This window comes from Lissotriton helveticus, chromosome 3_1 (genome assembly GCF_964261635.1).
Source record: "Lissotriton helveticus chromosome 3_1, aLisHel1.1, whole genome shotgun sequence".
Classification (NCBI taxonomy): domain Eukaryota; kingdom Metazoa; phylum Chordata; class Amphibia; order Caudata; family Salamandridae; genus Lissotriton; species Lissotriton helveticus.
In genome coordinates, this window is record NC_136061.1 from 843,629,935 (window position 1) to 843,651,098 (window position 21,164).

Consider the following 21,164-nt stretch of genomic DNA (forward strand, 5'->3'; position numbering starts at 1 on the left):
AGCTTTGGATCCAAAAAGCACAGATCCAAAGAAAAGACAAATGCCTTCGGAACCGAAACCAAGAACCGTTCCAAAGACAATAGACACTGCAAAGTCTAAAACTTTTGGCTCCAAAACAGATAAATCGGTGTTGAAAAAGGATTTGCCAATAGAATAGCTTTTCCAGCCTGATGCAAGGCAAAAAACTCTTAATATTCATCCAAAGACTGGACATGTATACACAGTGCCCGAAAAGAGGAAAATGGACGCTCCTAAACCACCACCAGTTCCTCTTAAAAAGAATGTTCAAACTTCCCCTATAAGAATTCCTTCACCAGAAGTAGAAATGCCAGTAGATATCTCTCCTGTACATTCTCCAGCCAGTACACATAGCTTTATACCACAACATGAGGACTATGGGGATACCTACTCACAAGAGGTAGAGAGTGAACATCAAATGGATGATATTAATGATCCAGATGCTATGGCTGGGCCATCAGGTGACCCATGGGAAGACTATAATGCACCAGATCTACCACAAGACGAGGCATATCCGTCTAGGCTATCTCCCCCTGATGACACCATTGGGTTCACACAGCTCATTCATAGAGCAGCCACTTTCCATGGAGTAGACTTACATACAGATCCAATAGAAGAAGTCTTTCTAATGGACACACTGTTATCTTCACATAAAACCACTACCACTTTGCCAATACTTAACGGAGTGGTAAGACACGCACCAGAAATATTTAAAGACCCAATCAGAGCCAGGGTAATTAATCCTAGGCTAGAAAAGAAGTGCAAAGCGGCTCCAACTGACCCAGCATATATTTAGGGTCAGTTGCCACTAGACTCAATGGTAGTGTCAAATGCGAGAAACAGAGCTAACTCGCAGACAACAGGGGATGCTCCACCCCGATAAAGAGTTTAAGCTTTTGGATGCTTATGGAAAACGCACCATCTCACAAGCAGCCAATATATGGAGGATTGCGAACACTCAAGCTCTGTTAGCGAGATATGACAGAGCTCATTATGATGAGTTAGTCACTCATGCAACACTTGCCAGAACAATATAAGACTAGGGCTTCTGACCTAATACAGGAAGGCAAGATTATAACAAATACCTCCATAAGATGCGCACTAGACACTGCAGACACAGCATCTAGATCAGTAAATACAGGGGTACTGTTGCGCAGACATGCATGGTTACGCATCTCTGGGTTCAAACCAGAAGTACAAGCCAGTATATTAAACCAACTATTTGACCAACAGCATCTTTTCGGCCCAGCAGTGGACAGTGCACTAGAAAAGATGAAAAATTATATGATACGGCAAAATCAATGGGAGCTTTACAAACGCAAACCCATAGACCTTCCTTTCGTTGCTCCTCATATAGGGGCGCCACTAAATGTTTCCAAACTGATAAAACCTCCCCTTATAACAAAGCGCCCAACCAAACCTCGCCCAGTAAGGGATATTCTAGAGGAGGGTATAGAGGAAACAACAATAAGCGCAGAGGTAGAGGCAACAACAATCGTAACGCCTCTACCTCCAATAAGTGACTTCCCTCCCATCCCCCAGACCATTCCACTCCTGTCGGGGGGAGATTACAACAGTTCCTACCTGTCTGGAACTCCATCACCACAGACAGGTGGGTGAGACAAATAATTCAGTCAGGTTATTGCCTGGAGCTCACTTCCACTCCTCCAACAATACAACCCAGACAACGTCCCATGTCATAGGAACACCTCATACTATTAAGACAAGAGGTGGAATCTCTACTGCAAAAGAATGCAATAGAACCAGTCCCAAAACAGCATCAAAACACAGGGGTTTACTCTCTTTATTTTCTCATACCCAAAAAGGACGGGTCACTCAGACCTATTCTAGATCTAAGACCCCTAAACCTGTACATACAATCAGACCCCTTTCATATGGTCACACTACAACAGGTTCTACCGTTGCTAAAGAAAGGCGACTTCCTTGCCACACTAGACCTCAAGGATGCCTACTTTCACATTCCATTCATCAATCTCACAGAAAGTACTTATGGTTTGTACTAGAAGGCCCACACTATCAATTCAAAGTACTCCCTTTCGGAGTAACTACAGCACCTCTAGTGTTCACAAAGTGTCTAGCAGTAGTAGCTGCACACTTAAGAAGGGACAACATTCATGTCTTCCCATATCTGGACGACTGGTTAATAAGATCAAAATCATACAGCCAATGTGTGCAACACACGCATCAGATCTGTCTGCTGCACAAATTAGGGTTCACAGTAAATCAAAAGAAGTCACATCTCCAACCGTCCCTCTCTCAACAGTATCTAGGTGCCACAATATATACTTACAAGGCAATAGCATACCCCACCCCAACAAGAATTCAAAATATGCACAATCTCATCAAAAGATTCCAGCCACAACACTCACTACAGGCTTGAGTGTTCATGCAACTAATAGGAATGATGGCATCTTGCATTTTCATAGTACCATACGCAAGACTACAAATGCGCCCCTACAAGAATGCTTAGCAAGTCAATGGAATCGGGCTCAGCAACAAATAACAGATCTGGTGGTGGTAGACGACCGGACATATCGCTCTCTGCAATGATGGAACACCAAAAACCTTTCCAAGGGTCGCCCGTTAATAGAGCCTGTTCCACAAATGATACTAACTACAGACGCATCTCTCACAGGATGGGATGCGCATTTACAAAGACACACAGTACAAGGTACATGGACACTGCAACAAAAACTACTCCACATAAATCATCTGGAGTTACTAGCGATTTTTCTAGCTCTAAAATCGTTTTAACATTACCTGTCAAACAAAGCTGTACTAGTCCGGACGGATAATATGACAGCAATGTACTACATTCAAAAGCAAGGAGGGACATACTCCCTACAGCTGTCCTGACTGGCACAGAGCATGTGGAGGTGGGCTATTCCTCAAAACCTTTTCCTGCTAGCAGAACATCTACCAGGAGTTCACAATCAAGTGGCCGAACTGTTAAGTCGTCAGAGACAACAGATACACGAATGGGAACTTCATCCTCAAGTTCTTCAGCCATTTTTTCAAATGTGGGGTCGCTCAGAGATAGATCTGTTTGCTACGCATCACAGCTCCAAATGCCCAAGCTTCGCCGCCAGATACCCACACTCATTATCCAAATGCCGTATGGATGGGATGAACTGGTCAAACCAATTTGCGCACTCCTTTCCACCTCTCCCACAAATTCTATTAGTGGTACGCAAGCTACAGCAACGTTCTCTCACATTGATTCTCATAGCACCAATGTGGGCAAGACAACCATGGTACACCACGCTGCTAGACCTCTCAGTAGTACCACATCACAAATTAAAACTCTCCCCACACCTACTAACACAGAACCATGGACAGATAATGCATCCAGACCCAATGCAGCTCAATCTAGCGATCTGGCTCCTGAGGTCTTAGAATTCGGATATCTAAATGTACCCCCTGATTGCATGAATGTCACTAAAGAAGCAAGACGTCCTACCACTAGAGCATGCTATGCAGCAAAGTGGAAAAGGTTTGTTGTGTATTGCACAAATAACAACGTCAACCCATTAGTTGTTTCCATACAAAACATCATATGCTATCTGTTACATCTGCAAAGATCTAACTTTGTGTACTCTTCAATCAGGTTACATCTCGCTGCTATAGCAGCATATCTCCAAAACAGACAACATTTGTCATTGTTTAGAGTACCTGCAATCAAAGCGTTTATGGAAGGACTCAAAAGAATAATTCCTCCCAGAATCCCACCCTCTCCAGTATGGAATTTATATATTGTTCTCACCAGACTTATGGGTCCACCTTTTGAACCATTACATAAGTGTGAATTACAGTTTCTTACATGGAAAGTTGCTTTTCTAGTACCAATTACCTCACTGAGGAGAGTAAGTGAGATTCAAGCATTAACAATTCAAGAACCATTTATACAACTTCATCACAATAAACTGGTTCTTAAAACAAACTCGAAGTTTCTGCCAAAGTTCATTTCACCGTTCCACCTCAACCAATCAATTAAGGTGCCAGTATTTTCCCCCAACCGCAAACTGTTGCAGAAAGAGCTCTACATACATTAGATGTAAAAAGAGCACTTCTCTACTACATTGATAGGACAAAACCATTTCATAAAAGTAAACAATTGTTTGTGTCCTTTTCACTCCCACATAAGGGCAATCCTATTTCTAAATCAGGCATTGCAAGATGGATTAAGTGCATTCAGATTTGTTACCAAAAAGCAAAACGCACTCTATCCATTCCTCCTAGAGCTCATTCTACCCGTAAGTTAGGAGCATCTATGGCATTCTTAGGAAATATATCATTAGATGACATCTGTATAGCAGCTACATGGTCTACTCCACACACATTTACAAAACACTACTGTGTAGATGTGCAGGCAAAACAACAAGCAAGTGTGGGCCAGGCTGTACTCAAGACATTATTTCAAACTACTGCAACAGATGCGGGTGGTCCCCCCTCAGGGAGTAACTGCTGTCCAATCTATGCTATAGTGTGTGGTCTGCAGCCCATATGCCTCGAACGGAAAATGCTTCTTACCAGTATGCATCTGTTCTTGCCATGTACGGCTGCAGAATCACACACGTCCCCCCGGCTACCTGTATCTGTTCCAGTATTATCTTATTTAGATACACAACACATGGTCATCTTTATCTGGATTCATAGAAACTCCATCATTTGCCCAGTGGCGAAAACAATCTGAGGATGGAGTCGATGCCCATGCGCACTACGATCTAAGGGAGGAGTCACCCAACAGACACAGACTCTTCCAAGACAACAACAAAGTGTAATCATCCCGGCCCACCACCAGATGGTGATCTAATGCTATAGTGTGTGGTTCTGCAGCCCTACATGCCTAGAACAGACGCATACTGGTAAGTAGCATTTTCCTTACTCTACACATCTGAGGGCACAAAAAAGAAAAAAACTAGAAACTGACGTCAGAGGTGGTGCAAATATGTGTCTCCACTACATCACTTCCTGGCGATATGGAGTCAACGCAGACCTGCACGAAGACACCTACTGTCATGTGCATTGATGAAAAATTCTCCAGATCCAGCCCGATGCCTTGGGAGTAATGTAGACGAGAAATTTGCGATTAGACTATCCACCAGATTGAGCATTTACGAGGAGAAGTAACATGTTATATATGTACGTAACATTTTTCAGGGTACTAATTTGTGTTTTCTATTTCGCTCCGATGTGGATTGATATTTCGGAGATGGTGCCTAGTCCTGCTTTCATTAATGCAGAAGTATTTCTTGTATGCTAAATGCATGTGGTGTTTTGTTCACAGTACGCCCTATGAAGCTGAAAGAAGATATTCTCTCTTGTACGTTTGGTGAGCTGAGTTATGGTTTATTCCATTTTATACAAGAAGTGCGGAGGCCTAATGGAGAGAAGTATGATCCAGACAGCATCCTATACCTGTGCCTTGGTATCCAGCAGGTACAACATTGTTGTTTTCCTTTGCTGCCTGAGCTTTTCCTATGTGCTTGTCACTTGTGTGCGTCCCATAACATCTTACTACATTGTTTAGGCACCATAAATAATGATCAGACACTTTTTTTTTATATGTGCTTAAAAAATGGTATCCCAATCTCTTTTGAGGGTTTTTCCTATGCTGACGTTACTTATTGCCATGTTTCTCAACAAGAGTTTCATAGTTCTGGTTGCGGTACACTTAGTTTATAAATTTGATCACACAGATTCTTTCCAGAACACATTCTTACAATTCTTTTGCCTACTCCTGTTTAGTGTTGGGCCAAGACCTTTGCAGCCTATTTTTATTCAATGAAAATTGAATCTGTTGTGACTCCACCCTTGGTCCACCATGCACCAGCACACTGGCACCACCTTAAGTAGTTTTCTTCTGCCTTCCGGCTCGGACGTTCAGGAATGTTGTTCCGAGGTCAATGCGTTAAAATGCACCATATCTTAGTTCCTTCAGTTCAGTAGCTAACCCTTCCAGCCTTATGATGTGACTAACACTACTAAATTCAGTAAAGCTACAGTTTGCACAGTTAAGACTTTGTACCGGACTGGTAAGCACCTTGGACACTACGATGTATGGTGGCCTCAAGCCACCTTCCTCCCCAGAGTTTTTCGCTGCCCACTTGAAATTGCACCAGTGGCAGCGTTGTGCAACTCACTTGTGAGAAAATGCCTCTTTGTATGGGAACCAATACTGCACTGAGGTCTGCTAACCACACTTCAGTGCCTTGACCCTGAAATGTATATCTAATTGGCTACACCCAGTTGGAAATGGCTTACTTACCCGTTAGTCCCTAGTATATGGTGCCGTGGTACTCGGGCATGTAAGTTGGAGGGGTACTCCAGGGCTTGCAGCACTGGTTGTGCCACCCTGAGGCCCCAAGTAAAACAAGTACCCTAGTCTGCTACTGCAGACTGGTAGAACAGTTGTGCACTGCTAGCCTGACTTTGTCATTAAAAGCAATGGCAAAGCCACCGCTTCCGCTGAACATCTGTGTAAGTCACACCTCTGGCAGGCCTACTGAGTTCTAAGGCGGGGTGCAACATATGACACAGCAGAACATGTACTTTACCTGGCCTGGCAGTAACCATGCAAAATTACTGTTTTTACTGTGGAAAGACTTGGTCTCCCAATTTCCAAGTACAGCGTTACATGCTGACCCCTTAGCTTAGCTAAATCGTGAATGGTGCAACCAAGGTGGGCACTCCAAGGTATCAAATAACTCATTACATTAAGCCCAACTTGTGCCTCATGTTGAAATTAATATAACTTGTTGCAGTGTACAGCTTTAGCAAAGCTCCTGGGGCACACGTGAAGCCTGTTCCATAAGACATCTTTCTGCCCTTGTGGACTGACGTACCTACAATTATCAGGAATAACAAAAATGAGGAATTGCAGGTCAGGGTTGTGTTGCCTCCCTTCTGCAAGAAGCCACTTGGGTGATAGCCCCAAAAGGCAGGCTTCAAAGGGAAAGCCACCTTTGATGGGCACATGTATCACATAGGGAGGAGGGCTGTCCTATTATTTAGGCATGATTATGTTCAGAGTAGGTGGCACACAGCTTTTTAGGTTTATTTAAGAAACTGATTCTTTTGAATTTTAGACGGTTGGGTGCTCCACCAGGTGACGTGTCCGTCCTAGGCACGTCTATTCAACAAGTGTAAATGGTGTCACCATGAAACCATGGTGCCATCCCTATATATTGGGCACTCCTTCGGTTCTTGTAAAAGCAAGACTCCTAGTATCGTTTGACAAATTGTTTAATCATTCATCTGTATCATGCGCCACCTACTCTGAACATAATCATATCTACGAATCCGCCCCACAGGTGGCAGCACGCAACCAACAACATGCAATACGATGAGATCACTCGATCAACTGACGCTAAAGCAGATACACTGGCTTTTGATGAAAATGAAACAGCCCGCATCTATGAACTAATTATCGAAGACATAGCTTCCAACACCTCCAATCGCACTAAGGAACAATGTATACGACAGTTATTATATTTGTCCAAAAGGGAAGTAAATCAAAAACTACATGCTAGTACGCTCCTAAGATACCATCGTGCGCTACGCATCCCCAGAGGGTTACGCATAGCGTTGAAACCATCGCTGTGCAAGAATTCCAAATCTTTCCAAGAAAAATGGAACGCAGTATTGAATAAATGTAGCTTGGATCTAATATTACTAATAATTCAGGAATTATCGAGCATTCTCACCGACTTGGGCAAAGAGATAAAAGAAGTGGAAGATGAATTATCCAATATGACAACTACTGAAGAATGGGGGAAGATCCTTGAAGACATAAAGGGACAAATAGACAAGCATTCCCGTGAAATCAACGACCGGAAAATTAGAAAATTCAGAAGGGACACCCAAGACTATAAATTGGGAGAGGTATATAAGTGGGCTGATGTATATGCCCAGCGCAGAAGAACCAAACCACCCAACTCGCAAACGGACACGTCCTCCCCCGGCAGTGACACCTCCAACCGTCCACTTAGAAAAACTTTCGCCCAGTCAAATGAATCGACAACAAGGATTGAAACCCAGAATCAACAACCAGGATCTTCTACCGCGGTACCTTTTTTAGCCGAAGGCAGAGACATTACAAACGACTCATGAGGGGTCTTAGAAAAAGAAAAAGAAAAGGAGAAAGAAACGGTCCATCCGAGTACTCGGAGTACAAAGAAGGACAACAAGAAAAAGAACACCTGATCATCAACATATCTGATATAACGCTTACCAAACATGAAATAAATCTGCTGTCTAAAGGCACTTCGTTTGTACCCACATATAGAACCAACCAACTAGAGCTACAGGTCAATACATACAAGTTCGTACGGAAGCTCAAACTACGGCACTACTTTGATCATGTATTACCACCATTACCGAACAAACCAGACCAACTGTTGGGCCTCAGACCGGCTAGTACATTTGAAGCACCTTTAAGCCATAAGAGTATTGATTTATTTGAAAATCTGGTAAACCAAGATATCATGAAGTTGAATTACCACAAGAAAGGACATAGAAACATTACACAGAAGGACCATGACACTTTAAAAAAGTTAGCCGAGAACGAACAAATAAAATGCATCAAAGCTGACAAGGGCGGCGCCCTAGTGGTAATAACCTCATCTATGTACAACCGGAAGGTACAAGAGCATATACAAGATGAACTCACTTATATGAAACTTCCTGGTAATCCCACCACACAATTCAAAGAAATTTTGGCTAATATCGTCCAAAAAGCTTACGAATGTGGAACTATTGACGACTGGACAAAAAAAAACCTACTTAAGCCTTTTCCCAAGAGTCCAACTATATACCTGATACCAAAAATCCACAAGAGCCTAGAGGACCCTCCGTTCAGGCCTATCGTTTCCACCAGGGGTTCATTACATGAACCCGTGGGAAAATTTATAGATCCGGTATTTACAGCCAACCGTGAGACAGATGGATAGCTACATCCAAGACACGGCAGACTTTCTAAAAAAAATTGGCCCGCATCAAGATCTCCGAAGAAGAATGCATAGTACTATGCACAGCGGATGTCCGCTCACTTTACAAATCAATCCCCCACGCTGGGGGCATTGAAGCCATGGAAAAATCAATCCTTGAAAGCAATCTTGAACCTGACATGCAACAATTACTCATGGAGTTAACTATGTTCACACTATACCAAAGCTATTTCCAGCTGGACAACGATTGGTATCTACAGCTGTCCGGGACCTCAATGGGGAATTGTGCCGCGCCTACTTATGCTAACATCTATATGAAACACTTTGAACAAACCAACATCTATGAGAATCCCAATTGGACAAACAACATGAAAATGTACACAAGGTACATAGACGACGTGTTTATCGTGTGGAAGAACACTGAAGAATCTTTATCACAAGCCCTGACCTCACTGAACCAAGCTGATGATCCAATTTACCTGGGAGATCAACAACAAAACTATCACCTTTCTTGACGTCAAGATCACGACTACAACCACAGGCTTTGAGACGGATCTATTCCGCAAAAAAACTGATCGAAATAATGCATTACATTTTTCTAGTCACCACCAAGGATCCTTAAAAACTCATTTACCTATATCTCAAATTTTAAGAGTTAGAAGAATCACATCTGATCCCAACCAAACTCAAACCAGACTACAGGAAATGGGTGAAAGGTTCGAGGCAAGAGGATATCCAACACCCCTCATAGAATGTGCCAAAAAGAAAGCCCTTGACACCCCAAGGGAGACATTATTCTCTAAAACATCACGTGAACAAACCAACAGGATGGTGTTAGTCTCCAAATTTTCGAATATGAGTACTTCATATAAACGAATAATCTTAAAACACTGGCCGATTATGAGCATTGAACCAGATTTTGGTACTACGTTCAAGGAACCACCTTTATTTGCCTACACCCGCAGCTCAAATGTAAAAGAAATTTTGACTAAAAAGCACCATGAGAGATTGCCTGCAAAGGGCACCAGACCATGCAGAAACTGCGGAAACTGTAACAACATCATCACTGGAACTGTTGTGAACCACCCTATGAAAGGAACTCCTCTGAAGCTATATGTTAATGCTGCATGCGACACCTCTAATGTCGTATATCTAATCAAATGTCCATGTGGGAAAAGCTACATTGGAAAAACAGAGAGAAAAATAAAGACTCGTATCAACGAGCATAAATCTAACATCAGACTAAAGAACTCAAAATCTAATGTAGCAACTCATTTCAATGAAAATCGACATAACGTGTCCCAACTCAAGTTTTTGATCTTAGAACAGGTACAAAAGATCGAGGGTATGGACAATAACAAACACCTATTACAGAGAGAGATGGCTTGGATTTACCGTATGCAGTCCATGAAACCCATGGGCCTCAATGACCGTTTAGAATTTTCATGCTTTATTTAACTTTTTGACATTGTTCCCTCAGTACGCGATTGTGTCTTGTATATCAGCACATTTTATACATGTAAATGTAAATGTATTGCGACTTATATAGCGCACGTATCACCCGAAGGCATCAAGGCGCTTGCCTTGGGAACCCGTCCTGGTTTTTCCCCATGAGATAACCCCTACTGGGTATCCCCAGGGTGAAAGCCAAGCATCCCGCAGCGGGTGGGCCACCGTAGTGGAGATTAAGCAACTATTGCCCAGAGTTGCAGCGTGGGACCCCATGATTAGAATAGGCACCGAGGCGAGAATTATCGAGTCCGTGGACATTTTGGGCTCAGGACCCTGCCGCGTCGGGAATTGAACCCTGGTCCAGGGCCAGACCTCTGCATCAGGGTCTGCCGCTCTAATCAGTGAGCCTTCAGCATATTCACGATTTATGTTCACCAATCTAACTAACACACAGCACTTCCTGCATCACACTTTTGCATTGAGATCGCGACACCGACGACCGTAGCTGCCGAATACAACGCACCGAGTAAGTTTCTTCACGCTAACAGACCACCGTTTTAGTGTAATTACTAGATTCACTGCATGATAGTTACGTAGCTTACCCGCACCGAAAACCCACAGCTTTAGTTTTACTCAACGTTAATGTACACTCGATGTTAACGGTCACTGAACAACTTTACAAGCAGGTTCGCACAGGCTTTTTTCCTCACTCGGGTTAACCTTACAACATTCACAGACAGCTTATATTTTCACCGATTTGTAAGCATGCCGCACAAAACTCGGAAATATGCCGCACAGGATTCTTTTTTCACCCGGGTTAACTTAAACACCCTGACCTTGCACACCGTTTTGATAACTTTATTTAGATTGCACGATGGACGCCCATCCTTAGCGCTATGTTTTTCGCTTTATTGCAGAAGCTCCCTGAAGAAGGGCATGTTCCGCCCGAAATGCATTGGAGCAATGGAACAATCGGTTGCACTTATGTTGCCAAAAGTTTGATCAATTAATACGATCTGAATTCGCATAAATGTCACCATGAAACATAATGATGATACAGATGAATGATTAAACAATTTGTCAAACGATACTAGGAGTCTTGCTTTTACAAGAACCGAAGGAGTGCCCAATATACAGGGATGGCACCATGGTTTCATGGTGACACACCATTTACTATTATTTAGGCAGACCTGCTAGCATGGGAAGCAGAGAGAAGAACCCAGTTGCCCAACTGGTTGCCCCAGGGACGTGTTGCTGTTAGCTAGTCACACCTTGGGGATGGCTAATTGTGAGAAAGTGCCCTCTTTCTCCATTGTTTCCCCCACTTTTTGCTGAATTGCTTATGTGCTTTGACTGAGTGTGCCCTGGGTCCCTGCCAATCAGGTACTCAGTGCCTATGTTCTTTCCCTAAAACTGCATTGAAAACAAAACCCAATCTGCATCTCTGGCCACAGGTCAGCCCCTGGTAAGTGGAACCACAGTTACCCATGGAACTGTGACCAGGGAGGACCTCTAAGGGCTGCATCACTTATTGTGCCACCCTTAGAGGCCCTGTACCTTTACACTCACACACTGCCTTTGCAGGCTGTGTGTTTTGGTGCAGAACAAAGTGAAGTGTCGACATGGCACACATCCCTGTCTGCCATGCCTACAACCCACTGCCCTGGCATAGATCAGTCACCCCTCTAGCTGGGTGCCCAATACCAGTGGTGAGGGTAGAGGTGCATGAGCCCTGTACCCCTACAGTGTCTAAGTCAATTCTTAGACATTGTAAGTGCAGTGCTGCCATTAATAGTATATGGCGCTGGGAGTTTGTCATTACAAACTCCACAGCACCATAACGGCTACACTGAAAACTTCTCAGCACATTAAACCCACACTGATGCCAGGGTGAGATTTAATGAAAAATGCACGCAGAGGGCATCTTAGAGATGCTCCCTAAAAAACGACCTACCACTAGTGTCCAGGCTGAGTGGCTGCTTTCAGCTGCCATCAGACATGTTTCTGGACCCATGGGCCGAGAGCCTGCTGCTCTCATGTACCTGAAACAATGCAGATCCTGGGATGAGGTGCCAAGCCCCCTCCCCCAGGATGGGCAGAGTTCATAAAGGGGAAGCTTCAAAGGCTTGCCAACTTTGTGAGCTTCCCCAGGCCACTTGCTGCTTTCAAAAACTGGTCCTCACTGGTTCTGACCCCCACTTTGGGCAGGAGAACCGGCGGGAAAAACAAGTGAGGAAGAGAGGTGTGCCTACCTCTGCTAACTCTACCCCTCAGGTAAAGGAGGCGTGGTGAAGCACAGCTCTCAGTCCCTGCTATCTTGCAGATAGGGGGGACCCAGCCAACTAGGGAAAGATTTATCCCCCCCCTCCCTCTGGAGGGTGGCATAATAGGGGGTGTACCCATCCCAGGGAAGGGAATCATTGGTCCAAACCTTTTTACCTACCTGTGACACCCCTAAATCTAGTATTTAGGGGCACCTCTGAACCTTGCTTCCTCAGACTAGAAACTACAAGAGGAAAAGGAGGAGGACCTAACAGCAGTGCTGAAGCTAACAAGAAGAGGACGCCCACTGACTTGGCCCCAGTCCTACCGGCCTGTCCCCACCTCGGACCTGCTCCAGCAAAATCCTGGTGTGTCCTGCAGCCGACAACCTCAAGGAACCTGGAGGACCTGCCTGCCTTCAATTCCAAAGACTCTGTCTCTGTGAACACCGGATTTGTTGAAACAGACTCCAGCTCTGGAAGGATCCACGAGTTTGCACCACTCTGCACCCAACGCCCATGGCCCGAGTTCAAGTGACCCAATACCAAGAGGAGGTCTCCCCGGCAATCCTGACCCGAGATCCGCGACCCCTGACCTGCTTTAAGCCTCCAACCGACGCCTGCAATCTCAAACCTCCCCCCTCTCCCCTACCTCCCCCTCCCAAACCGCGACCAGGAGCTGGTAAGAAGATCCAACCCTAAAAGGCACCCCTGATGCTCCATGGCCTTGGGTGGCCCAACCGATGGTGCCTAACCAACCCCCAAGATCCCAACTTACCTCTCCAAGTGGTGGTTGCATCCAGAAGACCTTCGTCCCCGAGTCTGCTGTGCTTTTGCAAACCAGAGACTCTCCATTGAAAGCGACAGGGCTTCCGACAGCAAAACAGCGCTCTGCAACTGGCCGCCCCAGTGCCGCTCAGGGTGCATCTTTTGTGCTGGCCTAAACCCCCATTTGCCCTGAGCTTAAGTCCAGGAGCTTTACTCCCACAACCCAGTGAGCTGCTCGTCAACAGCCACCAACCAGAGGTCCCCTATCCCCATTGGATAACATTGGACCTCAGCACTCTGCACCTGGCCATCCTTGTACCGCTGAGGGTATAACCAAGGTGCATCCTTGACCCTGCGGGACCCCCTGAGTCTAACCCCAGTATACCAACTCCCACAACAAAGCACTTACCTTTGAATCAATAACACTATTTTTCTCCAGAGGATAACATTGACAGTTTTTCTATGAAAAGTTGCTAAGTGTGTAGTTGGAAAATCTAAGGAATCCTTTTAAACTGTAACTAAATAACTAAAACGCTTTTAATTACCTGTTAACTGGAAATGTCCCAGTGCAGTATCCAGGTATACCTCACTGTGTAAGAAAAGTAATCTGAAAAGTAACTTACATGATATTCTACTAAAAATCCCATACAAAGAATATGTATTGTATCATGAAAAATATTGCATTATCAGTAACACTACTGTAATCAAATCAAAGTACAATTACAACTGCAATTCAAACTGTTTACAAACTGCATTACTGCTGTAAAGTATGTATTGCTTACCTATGCCAAGATTGCTTGATTCTAGAAAATAAAATAACTATAAGAATATTTTTATACAAAACCAATTGGTCTAAAGTTCAGTTGTGTGTACAACAAATGGTTAACACTGCACTCTGATAGAGCCTTACTGCTAGACAACACTGTGAGAAGTTGGCCTGATATGCAGTGCTCACTATTCTAGTGATCACTATGTATCAGTCCAAACAACCCTTATTGATGATTGGTTGTAAGTCAACCTTATAGACCAGCTATCCTAGTAGCATGGATACGAGCAGTCTAAGGCTAAGACTCTAGAGGGCGTGTTAAGCCAGCTGTTTTACCATCACATTACCCCTTGAACACCAAGTGAAAGGACACCACACAAGTTGTTATGAAAATAAACAGATATTTATTTATAACAAGACTACCCTGAACTCTTTATGAGTCAGGGAGCTAAGCACACAACAAAACTCTTACGAAAATACTTTGTCGCACAATTTACACAAATGCCCTAGGGGCACGAAAAACCATATACACAGTAAGTGGAATGCGAACTTGCTAGCAGGTAAGTAGTACTTTTCTAGACTCAGGAATCGCTAGGCCTACAATTCTAAACACTGGGATTAGATGCAGGAGGCCTGTGGACGTCGTGTGCAGAGTGTGAACTCTCACGCGTAAGGCGGGAAAAAGTATATGGAGGCTAGCAGTTGCAAAGTTACTGTTCTCGGGCGAACCCGACTAGGTGGGTCGAAAACGGGGGTGGATCCGAACACTTAGGGTGTTGGACTATGCTGAAGCACCGGGGTACTTGGTTTACCTAGCCCAGGGGCTGCGGCTGCATAGGGTTGAAGTTGCGTCGGAAACCCACGTTGAAGAACCAGGAGCCTGAAGAAAGAGTTGCTGGCAGGCAGCCAGTGAAGAAAGTTCGGAGTGATCCAAGCCTGGATCAGGGAAGAAGAAACCTGTAAGCAGAGGGGACCAAGTTCTGAATCACTAGCCAGTGATTTGAGTGGGCACCAGGATGGCACCGGACGAAGTCACCTCAGCCAGGTGAGTGGGCGCTGCTGGGCTCTGCAGTCTCTCGGACCAGGAGGCGTTGTCGGCGACCAGGATGGAGGTGCGAGCTGTCCCACGAAGGTTCTTGCTGTCGACGTCGCTGGACCCAGGATTGGGCAACAAGTCTTGGCAAATGCAAGGCCCAAGCGGTGGACCTAAAATGGCGTCTTGAGGGGACCAGGAGGGTCCAGGGTGCTCCTCTGTTGGAGGGGAGCAAGGGCTAGTCTGGAGCAACCAGACCAGCAGTAGTTGTCGTCGTGGAGCGTCGTGAAGGGGTCACTAGCCAACGGGCAAGCGACCTGGACAACGCGGTTGGCAGCAAAGAGCAGAAGGGCCCCACGCAGATCTCGTGGATGCAGGGGGGCTGATCTTCGGTGCTGGAGCTGCTCAGGGTCGGGGCTTCTCTTACCCCAAAGCACTCAGTCGAGGGTCACTCGGGAGTCGTGCTGGACAAGCGTCGTGCAGTTCTGAAGATGGCCGGTCCCTCGAGGTCTCGTCACACCCACGGATCACAGCTGGGCTGATGATGTAGGTTGAGGTCAGAGGTGCCAGGGAAGCCGGTTCTCGTCGTGCTGGAGCAGTCTTGATCCGAAGGAGAGACTGGCAACAAACCGCGATGCTTGGTTGGTGCCTGCTGCTGCAGGGTGACTACTCCTTAGTCACAAGGGAAAAATCTTGAGAAGAGTCTTGAGTTCCTTCTTGCAGAAAGTAGTTTCAGGATTCAAAGATGATCTGATTTGGAAGGGGGCCAGTTCCTACCTTTATCCTGCAAAAAGGGGCTGGCACGCGACTAAGTCCTGCCCTATGGGTGGGACTAGGAGGGGGGTGGTTACACCCCTCTCCTTTGGCGGGCTTTCCCCAGGCCAGGGGCTGGAGTGCCCCTGGAACTGGTTTCAGCCGGCCTATGCACAGTGAGCACCGGGGTGCCACTTGCAGTCACCTTCCTCTAAAGCCCTGCCTACCTAGGATACACAAAATCCTGTCTGGGACGGTGCTGGCACCGACCCTGGCAGGAAACCCTTTGTCCTTGCCTCCTGGGCTGGGAGGACTCCCAGCAGCAGGAGGGCAGACTTGTGTCTCGGTGGCAGCATCCATTTTGTGGAGCTACGGCTCTGTCTAACTTTAACCGGGGTTACAGGTTACATACATGTCGTGTCCCTCTAGAAGGGTGGAATGCTAACCCCGTCGCCAGAATTGGCGAGGGGTTAGTATTCCAATTCGTATGACACCTTACTCGACATGTTTTGATAAAGCGATACCAGAGTTGGCATATAACCGCGAGGATTATAATGCACTTAAGAGTATATGGTATGCGATATCATGGAAACGGTTAAGGGATGGATCCCGAAAGCCGCAGACAGGCTCAGCTCATGCCAGAGCACTATCTCACACGATTCCAAGCACTCTGCCTTCAGGATCGTCAAGGCCTGCCATAGGAGTGACTGATAGGAGATCTGTGTGTCCATTTTAGGGTTAGATATAGGTATACTATATCTAAAGCAAAGGGTGATTACACCACCTTGCCCCAGCTGTCGTGCAGCCAGTTGTGTCAGATTTGGATGGCCAGCCAGGGGTGGCATAATACATGCTGCAGCCCCTGGTAGGCCCTGGGTACGCCTATGCCCTGGGTACCTAAGGTACACTGTACAGGGACTGATAAGATGACTCAGTATCCAGGGTACATGGAATCCATTTTACAGAGAGAGCAGTAGGCCTGGGGTCCTGAATAGCAGGAAACCAGCAAAACACCAGGCAAAAAGTTGGGGGCAACCATAGTCAGGGATCTACCTTCCTACAAACACTACCTTAAATAGAGATGAGGTGCTATCTACTTTACCTCTGCCTACCTTTTGGGTTCCACTGGACTCTGTGGACACTATACCTCACTTTGGTATAGTGTATACAGAGCCGGCTTCCTACACTAGTGAGGTTTGAGCACCAAGAGAGGGTCCTCTTCATCTTGGGAGTGGGCAGAATGGTGCATTCTGGGGTAGCCAGATGCCACAGGAAGTGGTCACCAGGTGGGAGTGAACCTGGTAGCCCATTAGCTACCCACCACATCCTGCCCTGAGGGCACTTTCCCAGCATAAAGGGGGGCACCCCTGGCACCCAGACCTCTTATCTTGATTGGCTTAAAAGAAGGAACCAAGGAGGACATCCTGGCTGCACCAATGAGGACTGCACCTGCTGCCTAACAAAGAGAGGGATTGTGCCCTCTATGTCCTGCTCAATGAAAAGCTGTCTCTAGAGCCCAGTCAAGACAGGAGAACTCCAAGTGCCAGCTGAAGAAGCCTGCTGGGACAAGTTGGTAGTTCAAAGTCTTCAAGTTGCTAACACCGGCGAGCACTGAGGACCAAGACCACGACGCCACAGAGTTGCTCCTAAGCTCAATGAGCCCAGGAGTGCTGTCTGAGTTGCTGCGACCATCTGAAAGAGACAGTTTGTTATAGATTCCTTACCTTAGAATTACCCCCAGGTGTCAGAGTGGTTCTGCAGATATTTTTCCATAGCAGTTCCCCTGTGCATCGGTAGGTGGCGTCGGTCCACTCCGGGTTCGTCTTCGGCATGGTGATCGCCGGTATTAAGTTGCGGTATCTAATTAGACAACACCCATGCGCGCTGACATCAGTTTTTTCTTTTTCCGCGCCATCCAGCGCAAATCCGGAGAGAGCGGTACCCTTAGTCATATTTTGACTAGCTCCTTTTTAGGTCTCGGGCCTAGCGTCACACTGCATAAGCAGTGTGGGCGGAGCCTGAGATTTTATGTTTTGGCTACAGTGGGGCTTGAACCCGCCCCTCTTCTCCATTGGCTGGCTTCCTAAACGGAGGCCAGCCATTGGAGGAGAAAGGCGATACTCTGTTCAAGCCCCGTCTTTTTGCAGTTCGGGGGCGTGTTTTTTTGCAGTTTTTAAGCCGTGACGTCATCCGTCACTCAACTGCTAAAAACACGCCCCCGAATCACGAAAATGTCGGCGCTTTTCTGAACCATTTCTGCCCGACAGTGAAGAAGTAGAGAAGCTGCTGAGTCCTCCGCTTGTTCTCCTAATCCCGTGTATGTGTGAGTGGGCCGGTGTGTCAGATCGGCGCTGAGGCTGCAGGAGTGCACGGATGGCGGATCTCACACACGCCAGGCAGCCCGGGATGTTTTCCTTCGCCGCCGCCTCCCCCTCGCCGCAGGGCTGCAGGGAGGGCTGTGCCCCAGACACGGGCGGCCAGGGGACGGCGCGGAAGAAAGCCTTCTATCTGGTGAGGATGAAACCGCTGAAGGAGCCAAGCACCAACAACAACGTGTCCTTTGTCATCCACTGTCACATCGGCAAGGAGATCAAGCACATTTGAAGCAACTGCAGCCGTGGAGAGGAGGCCCGGGATGGTGAGCGCTGCGGGCGGATTTATGATGCGCTGTGCGGGGTTGTGTTTATCTGCCTGGCGCGTGTGTTTGTGTGAATCCATACGTGTGCGACTGGTCTGTGAATGTGTTTCTGATCTGTGGGTATGAAAGTCAGTGTTTGCCTGTGTAGTTTACGAGTATTTTTACTTTGTGTGCGTGGAGTGTATATATGTGTACATGGACCTCACGTATGTGTGCTTCGTGCCCGTGTACATGTTTGTGGGTATATGTGTGTGCTTGTGGTCAGTAAGTGCTTTTGCAGTATCTGTGTGCTCGTGCATGTGTGTTGTGTGCAGGGGCAGTTATGTCTCGAGTCAGCGGGTGTCGTTATATATATATTAGCGTGTTTCTATATTTTTTTAGGTCTGTGCGCGTTATGTGCAGCCCGCTTGTCAGTGTGTGGTGTGTGGAGGGACGTGTCTGAGTGCATGTGTCTATATGGAGCCAGCTTGCCAACGTGTGTAATGTGGGTGGATAGGGCTGGTGCGTGTTTTTGTGTGGAATGTAAATACTGAATGGCTGTGTGTTTTGAGCCTGCGCTTGTCAATTATGGTTTGTGTGTGTGTGTGTGTGTGTGTGTGTGGGGTGGGGTGGTCGTGCTTGATTTGTATAGAGTGCGTGTGCTGAGTTGCTCTGTCTGTATTAAGCTTGTGTGTGTGTTGTGTGGAAGGGGAGGACTTGTCCGTGTTTTTCTGTAGAGTTTTCTGTTGTGTGGCTGTCTGTGTGAACCTGTACTTGGCCGAGCGCGCTGTCTGGAGGGGGTACAATCGTGTGTGTCTGTCCGGCGGGTTTGTGCCTGTCAGTCTCTGACACAGGGTGTATTTACATCCTTCTAGTTCCATGCATTATGCATGCGCCTGTCAGCCCGTCAGTCGCTGGGGTCTTGCAGGTTCTTTCTCCGGTCAGTTCTTATTGAGCGACGACTGGGGACGTGAAGATGGCCACGGGGTGCAGGTGTTGTAGACTGGCTGTGGTCAGCCGGAAGCCCGTCTCTGACATTCACTTTAATTGGAAAACGGCCCCTGCAGCTTTTCTCTTCATTATTTGCCAATCTATTTTGGCTGTTTTTCCAATCTTTGTGTTGTTGATGCATTAACTTTTTTTCCCTGCACCTACTGCGGTACAATTTTCCCGGCCTCGGACTGTTGTTTGGGACAGCGGTTTTACACGGGGGGGAATCCTGAGGGGACGCTGCCGTGCAGTCAGCACAACACTGGGCCGCGGTGGTATCGATCCGCGGTTTTTATTGGATTGTTGCGTGAGCTTTTCGATCAGCTCTCTCTGGATCACGTGGCAAACATGCTTATTCTCCTTTTTAGAAGAGATTCTAAAGACCAGGCTTTTTTACCCACAAGGCCACGGCAGTTATGGGATCGTGAATTGGGGAAAACGTTTGTGCGAAAGACAGTAGCATTGTCTCTAAATCGCTGCTGTCAGCATTTGCAGAAAGCAGAAATGGAGTGCGAGGCCTTGAACGCGCTCGTGTAGAGTACCACGCCAGACACCGCTGCTTCATTCCTCCTGGCTATATTGTTTTATATTGTGTACACTATCTTAGTTGTTTAGGGTATTTTGCACCGTATTCGTGCTTGGTGTCCAGTTCTGAGGGGCCGCCTCATTTCCTGAAGGTCAGCAAAATGGCCCCCTTGGGAAATGTTGTTGTTTACTGACTGACCTTTCAGCTGTTGAGGGTGGATATTTGTTTGCCCTCTTCAGCTCTTTCGTTTTTGAGTTGACTTGGTGCCTTTAACAACCGTCCCTTGGCGCACGTCGATGGCATGGCCAGAGGCCCTGGTTGAAACTCCAGCTTTCCCAAATGTGCAGAGGCCTATGAGGAACCTCCAAATTCTGGAAACTTACAACTATCTGTGAATTTGTTGTCTACAGCGAGCTTGCCTCTGCCCCTCAACAGACACTCTGTCCTGTCCAGTTAAGCCAAGGAGCGTAGCTGTAATAGTGAAGCAGGTGCAGTGCTTCAGGGCCTGGAGATGCGGGTGACATAATCCACCCCAATCAGTATCTGGTTCTTTTAACCACCAAACTGGTGGATTGAGGCCCAATTTTCTTGCTTGCATTGGGGCCCACTGCTCTTTTGTCACAGCGCAGTAAAGTCAAGGGGGCCTGTCTGATGGCTTTTGCACTGTTTTGTCCTGCTACTGTGGTTTTACTGGAGCTTTGGTTTATTAATCTGTGGAGGAGTTGTTTTAAGATCATTCCAGTAAAAATGGGAGTGCTTGACGGAAATGCTTGAAATGCATGACAATTAATGGCATTGTGTGTTTTTAGTAATCTCTTGTTAATGTGGTGAGCTAATGATAAGCACAGCTGGCCTGCCTAATCCACTGACACTGACCTTGCTAATATTCTTCAGAGATTGTGGTTTTCTGGACCAGGGACACCATGTTAAATGGAGTAACAGGCTCCACAGAGGATAAACCGTATGATTGGGTAACCTCAGAATGTCATCTCGCGCAGACTGATAAGGCTC

The 21,164-nt window shown here is 46.5% G+C and overlaps 1 protein-coding gene across 8 annotated transcripts in view; it reads left to right on the forward strand.

Annotated features, from left to right (window-relative positions):
• ZMYM4 (zinc finger MYM-type containing 4) overlaps window positions 1-21,164 on the forward strand; it is a 1,395,070-nt gene that overhangs the window by 1,079,277 nt on the left and 294,629 nt on the right. For all 8 annotated transcript variants that reach the window (XM_078681133.1, XM_078681129.1, XM_078681130.1 and 5 more), the window contains one exon: window positions 5,327-5,478. In XM_078681133.1, the coding sequence (XP_078537259.1) occupies window positions 5,327-5,478 (152 nt within the window). The remainder of the gene's footprint in view (window positions 1-5,326; window positions 5,479-21,164) is intronic.